This window comes from Tupaia chinensis, unplaced genomic scaffold (genome assembly GCF_000334495.1).
Source record: "Tupaia chinensis unplaced genomic scaffold, TupChi_1.0 Scaffold000622_1, whole genome shotgun sequence".
Taxonomy (NCBI): Eukaryota; Metazoa; Chordata; class Mammalia; order Scandentia; family Tupaiidae; genus Tupaia; species Tupaia belangeri.
Genome location: NW_006160142.1, coordinates 713,422 through 722,853, shown reverse-complemented (window position 1 = coordinate 722,853; position 9,432 = coordinate 713,422). Strand labels below are relative to the sequence as shown.

General features: G+C 40.6%; 1 protein-coding gene across 1 annotated transcript in view; it reads left to right on the top strand.

The window, feature by feature from the left end:
• FSHR (follicle stimulating hormone receptor) overlaps nt 1–9,432 on the top strand; it is a 215,129-nt gene that overhangs the window by 185,651 nt on the left and 20,046 nt on the right. The window contains exons 7-8 of the mRNA XM_006159008.1: nt 4,615–4,683; nt 4,794–4,868. Coding sequence (XP_006159070.1) covers nt 4,615–4,683; nt 4,794–4,868 — 144 coding nt within the window. The remainder of the gene's footprint in view (nt 1–4,614; nt 4,684–4,793; nt 4,869–9,432) is intronic.

Genomic DNA, 9,432 nt, shown 5'->3' with positions numbered 1-9,432 from the left:
ATAATAATAATAATGATTGGGGAAAACATAGAAAAGATATTGAATGTTGAAGCGGGGAGATTAATGTCTCTGTACTGACTGACATGCATGGCATTCCCTTTTGAAAAAGCAATGTAATACACTATAAAGTTATATGTAATCCAATGTAATTTAAGAAGATTATGATGATAATAAAAAATAAAAAAATAATAAATAATAAAAATATAATTATAAAATTAAGAAAAAAAAAAAGATGGGCTTTAAAAGATTGGGACCAGAGGATGGCATAATGGCTATGTCACTGGACTTCCATGTAGTTGACCACAGTTTGAGTCCTGGGCCCAGTGGCTTAAACTCACACCGGGCGCATGTGCGTGTGTGCCCAAGATCCCAAGAGGAGAATCGAGGAGAAGGGCCTGTGTTGTGGCCATCCTCCCTGAGGGATGATTTCTCACTTTCTGTCTCTTTCTGGCAAGCACACGCACTCTATAGCAGAAAAAAACTCTCAAAAAAAAAAAAAAAGATTATAGATATTTAGGTAGAAAGTTAGCAAAGGACAAGCAGTAGAAACAGAATCATTAAGGCCATAAAGGTTTAAAAAATAATACAACAACGAATGTGTGGAAAATGATGAGTACCTGGGTTATGAAACAAACACAATAGTAAAGGGATTCCTTGGGTACACCACAGGAGACTGGTGATGAATAGAATCAGTTGTACCTGGATGTTTGTGTTTCTTTAAATTTTGTTCAAAACATACATTATTTTTAAGTGTAGTGATTTAAAACTGATGTTATAATGTACAAAATTAAGTGGGAGTGTGCTGATATCATTCTTGCAGTTTTACACATTGGTACACATCTGTTTTGCTCAGCCTGTAAAACAGAAGGCGGGCATCTTAAGCCATCTAGGATCAAGTCTCCTCCCCAATCAGAGACAAAGAACCCAAGGAAATATGAACTGTTGGTGTAGTGTTGCAAATCGAAAGCTACAAAGTAAATATATAGATCCTATCAGCTCTTTACTAACACCTGGCTATGTGGGTCTCCAGAATTTAGAAACATACTTTTCAAAAGAGAATGGGTGTCTTTTGTAAGAGTTCATACTTCTGAAGTATGTCTCTAAAGGATAAATTCACATTTTTGACAATAACATCTATTTTTTTAACCCCAGCTGTCCCCTCATCCATAGATCATACAGCAGAAGGTTCATATACAACACACCTTTCATTTGCAACTGTTCTTAGTTTGAGTGCTCTATCTTATACTTTCTCCCAATAGAGACATCCAAGCACAATCAGGAAAAAATGTATGGCAAATGGCACTGATGACCAAAAAAAGATTTCTCCCCAAGAGCAATCTGTAAAATTCTGGGGTCCTGTTATGAAAATAAATATAATTTTTTTAATGGCATAATAGTGAAGGATTGTCAAACGCTTGTCTAGTGAATCATGGTGTAGAGGTCACACCATGACCTCTGAGCCCTTCCTCATCCCTGCTATGCCCTGGCAGGAAGAGAGTTTGAATGGGAAAAGCACTTAGCTATGATCATCCAGGAGGATGGCCTAATTCAGAAGAAGAAAGAATCAAATCCAAAAGAAATCAAATGAAGCGACAGTCCCCAGCACACTGTGGACTCAGGAGAGACTGACTCTGAAACATCCTGAAAAGTACGTTTCTTCCCTTCCTCAGTTGGCTTCCATTTCCCTCACCTGCTCTCAATGAGTTTTACTGGGCCAGGTTCTGGCCCAGTAAAAAGGATTAAGGAAAGTCCGTGATGCAGCTGTCCCTTAGCTGATGTTCCCCCAGCTTGTCGTCATCTTCACATCACCATCACCGTTTGGTTTTAAAACAGATATCACCTCTCTTAAGAGACTAGGAGTTGGGATCAGCAGTTAGCGTAATGGCTATGTCACTGGACTCCCATGTAGTCAACTGCAGTTCGCGTCTTGGACTCGGCGGCTTAAAACTCACGCCAGGCGCATGTGCATGCGTGCCCAAGATCCTGAAAAGAGAATGAAGGAGAAGGGATTACAGCGTGGCCAACCCCCCTGCAGGGTGATTTCTCACTTATCTGTATCTCTGTCCCTCTCTGTCTTTCTGGCAAGTGCAAGCGCCCTATAGCAAAAACCTCTCCAAAAAAAAAAAAAAAAGAGAGAGACCAGGAGTGCACTTAATAAATGTTGGCTTCTCTTTGCTAGTACTTTGAAAATCTTATAGCATGACATAAATCAAAGACAAGAGTTCTGGACATGTCTTGATTTTTGTGAGATGCTCTACCACTGACATTGAAATGTCAACATAATCTCCCCACATGATAGTATCTGTTGGTTGAGAAAATCTATAAAGACAAAGGGCTACTTTGAGTACAATAATTCTTTTTAAATAGTCTATATTTTATTTAATCATCTATTTACTAGACATTTATGTGCAAAAAATAGTATCTAGTCTATAGGGAAATAGGTGGAGCCTGTATGGATTTGTGCATACCTTGTGTGAGATTAAGGGTCAGCCAACTACAGCCCATAGGCCAAATTAACCCATGAGCTAAGACCTGCTTCTAAATCAAACACTTTTGATGATAGGAAACCCTAAACCTAAATTAAGCAAAATATTACCCCCCATAAGAGGAATTCTATTCTTTGAAAAACAGAGTATCAGGGAACCAGCAGTTAGCGTAATGGCTATGTTGCTGGACTCCCACGTAGTCGACCGCGGTTCGCATCTCAGACCCGGTGGCTTAAAACTCACGCCACGCGCATGTGCGTGCATGCCCAAGATCCCAAGAGGAGAATGGAGGAGAAGGGATTGCGGCGTGACCATCCCTCCTGGGGGGTGATTTCTCACTTTCTGTCTCTATGTCTCTCTCTGTCTGTCTGGCAAACGCACGCGCCCTATAGCGAAAATCTCTCAAAAAAAAAAAACCAGAGTAGCATAGGAATTGAATTTAAACAGTAGAGTTATATCAGAAAAAAATTGTACTCTATTATTAAATTTTTACATTTAATACTCTATTATCTTTATTTAGAATTGTATTTTAGTATTTTTTAGTTTATTTATTTATTCAATTTTATATATTCAACTACTATATATCATTATAGCTTGTAAAATTAATTTTTCCAGCATGAATACACTGCATATTAGTCCAGTTAAAGGTATTATCACACATGTTACCATCAACAGATTATTTTCCATTTTTTTGTCCCTTAAATGTTTTGCTTCTTTTATCTAGCAAATTTATAAAAACAGTTTATAAGAATTGTTTTATAAGTATCTATATAATACCTTCATTTTTGCCTCTTGGCCCATAAAACCTAAAATTTAAAATTAGCCCCTTTATAGAAAAAGTTTACTGATCGCTGTGTTTGATCCAAAATCCCAAGTGAGCTAGATCCCACAAGCTAAGTGCAGCTGCCCTAACAGCTCACACTACCCTGGGACAGGCTGACAATCAGGTCAGGAGTCTGGAAGTCCCTGGGACAGGCTTTCTCATGAGCAAGTGAGGGGACAGGCAGGATAGGGGTGCATAGCTATTTCTTTGCTTTCAGAACCCACTTATTGGTTATTAATGTTTTAAAAGATCTACCTTGCTCCTCCCTGGATTTTTTGTGATCTTGAAGAAGAAAAAGACATATAGTTGTTCTAAGATTTTAAGTGTTTTCTAGCTACCCACTGCAGCCAAGAAAATCACCAGTCCTGAGGCTTCTCTGGGTCAGCTTATTGAGTGTGTTACTTGTAAACCTACTGAAACTGACAGCAAAGCAAGAGCAGGTGGTCAGAAGCTCTTTGGGCTAAGCTCTTTCGATCTTAGACATCTGTTTCTGTTTCAGATCCAGTAAGAAGCAAAGCAAGGCAGAGTCGCTGGCCCCAAGTGTCCTTGGGTCCCTCTGTTCAGGCAAACCAGCTCATTGACCTTCTTAACACAATCAGGACAGCTCTTCTCCCCCCCGCCACCCCACTTCCCTGAGAGCCTCCTGCCATGCCCACTCACACCACCTCACCCTGCCGCAGCCCACAGTCTCTGTAATTGATTTTTTTTTCCTTTCTGAATTAACCCAGAGCCACCTCCACAAACCTCCAATAACAGGTCCCTATGGGTCACAGGAGATGTTCAGGTTGTCTGACAACTTAATTAGATCACTTTTTGATGACAGCCAGACCTGCTGCTATGGGTAAGCATGGTTGAAGAGCTTAAGGCCTTACAGAAAGGTGACATAAAATGTTCTTTCTCTGTCTTATAAACACTTGTTCAATAGTGGTACAATTGCTGTCCTTTGAGATGGGAAAGATCATCTGCTCTCCTGATGGCATCTTCTCTGCAAACAGATGATGTGTGCAAAGACCCTACAGTTACAGGGTCCTGACTGCTGTGCCTAAGTGTGCCTCTTCAGAATTTAATTTTATTTATTCCTTTGAACAGGTAATACATGCACATAAAGCAAGCTTCAAAAGTTACAAAAGGTTATACAATTAGTCAGTCTTCCTCCTTCCTATGTCCCCAAGCTTTAAGGGTGGCATTTTCATTTAATGCCACTAACCTGTGCTATCTGACCTTGCTTCACTGCTTGCAATTATAGAACTACTGTATTGTTTGCATTTGACATTATTGGTTTTTTTAATGAGCCTTTTATTTCAGATGGCTGAATAAGAATGGGATTCAAGAAATACACAACTGTGCATTCAATGGAACCCAACTAGATGATCTGTAAGTAGCCCTGACTATTCTAACAGGCCATTTAGAGGGAAATGACTCTTAGGACAGCAGTATTTATGTGGTTTTGTGTTGCCTTCTTCTTTCCTCAACTCCATCCCCAGGAATCTAAGTGATAACAATAATTTGGAAGAATTACCTAATGATGTTTTCCAGGGAGCCTCTGGACCAGTCATTCTGTGAGTATCTTTCCCCCCATTTCCATGTGAAAGAGCTCAGTTTGCATATATTAGAGGTGAACTCTCTCCAGCTCAGAGAACTTCCAAGAGGAGACTGGCATTCAAAGTTGATTTTTATTCAGGTTATCTGCAAGGATTTATCAGGACAATTTAAGGCTGATCCACAATCTAACTTTCAATAAAATACTATCAAAAGAGTAACACAGAATGAGCACTTACTTGGTGCCAGGTGGACTTCTAAGAAGTTAAGATGTATCTTCTCATTCATTCCTGTGATAACCCTCTGTGGTAGGAGATTTTACTCCCATTTTAGAAAAGGAAAAACTGGTTTCCCTGGAGATGTACCTCTCTTCCTACTGTCACTTTCTCATCCCCATCTTTCTCTCCAACAGTGACTTGCCTCTTCTCCCTTCTTATCTACACTGCCCCTTCCATCAAGGCTCATTCTAAGTCCCAACACCTCTGTCTCTCTGCTAACCTTAGACATTGGTGATTTCTTCCTATGACTCCAATAGAATAGCCTTTTATGACTTTGGGAGGCAGGGTATGGGGATCTGTATCACAATTACCAAAGGGCTTTTTTTAGTAAGTGTTTTCCTGGACTCTAAGCAAGACCTAAATTTACTGAAGAATGTAGTTTAGGAAGTAGAAACACAGAGAGAAAGAATGAGATGCAAAAAAGAATGATGAGCAAAGAAATAAACATGTGACTATAGCTCTGATTTTACTATTAAATAAATGCTCTGTATATAAGCCACCTAAGTCCAGTTCAGGCATTGGGAGTCAGTGGCCTATGCCTCTTCTTTGGCAGTCAGCATAGGCCACCAAGTGTGGCTATCTCTCTATCTCTCTCTCTATAGATCTACCTACATACCAACCTACCTACCTACAGCCATCTGACAACATTGCTTTTGTTTTCACGAAATAGCTTACATTCTCCATTCTCCTTCAAGCTAAAACCTATGTATTTCTAGAATTAGATCCTGTGTGGTAGAGCAGGAACTCCAAAACTGTTTATTACCAATAGATAATAAAAGGTATGTTGTTACCTATCTATACATGGGTCTCGGAACCTTTGAAAAAAGAAATATATGCTTTAAGGTAGTTTATCAACCTCACCAAGTTCAAAGATTATTCCAGAATTCCTGACTTGAGGTAGACCACACATACAGAAGGAGGTATCATCGAATGATTAAAGCAGAGGCGGTAGAGCAGACTGGCACACTTCAGAACCAGCTCCTCTGCCTCTCAAAGCTTCAGTTTCCTTACCAAAATAAAAAAGAAAAAACAATAACACTTACTTCACAGTATTTGAAGCTTTAAACATACACACACACACACCCTGTGCCATGTCAATATATACAGTGCAGGAAACAAAGGAAATTCTTCCTCACAGAAAACACATTGTCCTAAGGTGTGGGTAAGTCAGACAATAATTAAATACGTGTCATTGAATATATCAAGACATGATACATGCTAGGAAGTACAAAGTAGAGCATGGACCTAATGAAGAAAGAGTGCTAGGTTTATAGACCCATGCTCAGGTAGACAAAGAATTTAGAACTTGTAATGTTTAGTGACCCCTATTCTTTGAGAACTAGGAGGCAACAGGACTTAGATAAAGTTGAAGTCGCACATAGCTGAGCTCTACCTTGGGAATTGCCTTTGGCTTACTCACCCAAGATTTGATTCCTCCCCCAGGACACCCTGAACCCAGTGACCACTGATGTCTTTGACTCACAGAAACAGTTTGCCAACTTCACTTTGCTAAAAGTCTTAAGAGTTTTAAGTATTCCTAAATAGGCACCTTTCTCTGTTCATGGCAGACTGTATCAGTGATGGAGTATGTTTCCATATGTGACCTATTAACAGGTAAAATATTGACTCTCTGGCACCTTAATCCACTGTCTGCTCCTGGGAATGTTTAAGTTGGCTAGGATTCCCAACCTGCCCACTACCCAGGACCAGAGGAGGGAAGAGTCCTGTTAAAGACACACTATAGCTATAAGCAATAGGGCTTGGACTAGATCTGCTACATATTTCATGTGCTCCCACCATTTCATGTTGCCATAAATAACTGAATGTCTAAAATTAATTCAATAAAGCCCCCTGCTACTGGTTGTGAACTGAAATAAAGGGTAAAATAGTTATTAACACCAGCCTCCAAGCCTCAGAACACAAGTCTGTGGTATATCACCATGGCACAGAAGATCATCTCCTGGGGTTGCATAAGCAGGTTCCAGGCCAAGAGATTGCACAGTGTATCTCATAAGAATGCTTAACAGAGAGCACAAAACTCAAATCCCCTAGCCATCCCTACTCTTAATACAGGCAAGAGACGGATATTGCTATCAGAAGCAATTCTGAGGGTCCCACATTACAGACCCACATTTTATCCCTTTTGCCATAGGAACAAATCTGGCCAGAATTAAGTGAATAAAATTTTCAGAAAATCTGATGGAGTTACGAAGCACTTCCCATGACTTAAAAGAGTACACAGTGATAATATAGACCCCCAATTTTTCAACTCAGTGCATGAGGATATATGTGCAAGATTCTGGCTGAAAGCCCAGCCTGTAATTGCTAGTTTCCTCCTCTTCCCTGTAGGACCAAACATTGATCACCTTAAATCAAACATCTCCTTCTGGGACTTTCAGGTTAGTTTGTAAATGACCTTCAAACATCTCTGATTTCTGACCTGGGATGCTAGCAAATGAATGGCCTATGCTATTCCTCCTGACCTGAGACTTATGTGGATGCACAGCCCACCAGCCCATCATGGGTGCTGTGAATTAGTGGGTAGGAGTAGGAGGACGTACAAATTACTCAGCCCAAAGTAGATACCATTCATGCCAGGGCTGTGACTATGCTTAAGGTTAGACTGCCCCACACTCTCAACACACCAAATAAAGTCTGTGATGTAGGTATTTGCATTGCACGAGATTTACTGGGGAGTGCTCTTTGAATGTATGGGGAATGTTTGATTGAAGCACAATTAGGCTAAGAGGGAAGTTGAATTATGATGCATTTGCAACAGAAGGCTCAGCTGACCCCAGAGAGAGCTCTGGAGTAAAACTGAAACTTCAAATTCTTACTGAATTAAGGCAAAGGACCAGGTCTCTACATCGATGGCCACTGTGTGCAGGCTGTTCCTGGACAAGAGACAAAGCTTAGGTGAGCTCAGTCAGCAGAGAGCAATTCTCATGGTAGAACAGCTGTTATCCACCTCAGTTTGAGCGTTTCTTTTTTTCTTTTTTTTTTTTTAACTTTGAGTATTCAACTGCCCTTAAAACAGTAGTTCTAAATTGGTTGTGCATCAAAATCACCTGGAGATTTGTAAAACCTGAGACTGCTGATCACCACCTTCCTGAGTTTGTTTTCTGTTTTGTTTTGTTTTGTTTGGAGAGGTTTTGCTATAGGGTGCATGTGCTGGCCAGAGAGACAGAGACAGAGAGACAGAAGGCAAGAAACCCCCACCCACAACCCCAGGGAGGATGGCAATGCCGCAATCCCTTCTCCTCCATTCCCTTCTCAGGATCTTGGGCACGTATGCACACGCACCCGGCATGAGCTTAAGCTACTACTGGGCCCGGGACTCAAACTGCAGTTGACTACATGGGAGTCAGTGACATGGCCATTATGCCAACTGCTGGGCCCCTTCCTGAGTTTTTGATTCAACAGGTCAGGGTTGGAGCCCAAGAACTTGTGTCTTTAACAAGTTTCTTGGAAAAGCTGATGCTGCTGGCATCTCTGAGAAACACTGCCCTTGAACCCACATTGAAAATTGGGAAGCCTTTCCCAGTCTCCAATATATCTCCTTCTACACAAGAGAACTTCCTCCCCTACAGGTTCAATCCTTTGTCCTTAGCAGACATGGAGAGTTAAGGGGAGTGCACCCAAACCAATGATAGCTCCTTTTCTGAAGGCAAAATTCTAGTTGAGTGAAGAACCCTCTGAAAACCTGAGGGTGCAAGGGTGAGCTGTTTCATCACAAAGAGAAACAGACTCAGAAAGCTAGGAGGCACACAGACAAGCTCCATCGACTTTCAAAGGAACAGTGCAACATCCTTATTTCTCCCTCATGAGTCTTGACCTTGAACATCAGCAGCCATCTGAGTTTTCACCTGATACGCTGAACTCACTCAAGCGTTTTTTTTTATTTTATTTTTTTAAGCAATCGAGCAATTGCCATTTCCTTGGGAAACAGTTTCCTGTGGGGAAAATTTAATGCATTGCCTTTGCAGGCTGGAGCCAGTACAATCATATTCTGATGGTTTATCAAATTGATTTGGCTATAGCTCAGATTCATTTGATAGTTCAGATTCAAACACTGAGTTATTTGTATAAGAATGATTCTCTTCCATTACCAGTGTACCCACAGTCCTATAGATAGTAAATTGCCTTTTTATCCCGCCTGGGATCATGAAAGAGAGGTCTTCTAGCCATCTGTCAGTGTAGTATACACCAGAAATGTGCTCTCACTTATGGAAATGATTGACCTGTAATAACATCTTTGCTGGGAAAAATAGAAATTGTTCAAATCAAATTTGTGGCACTGGCTATA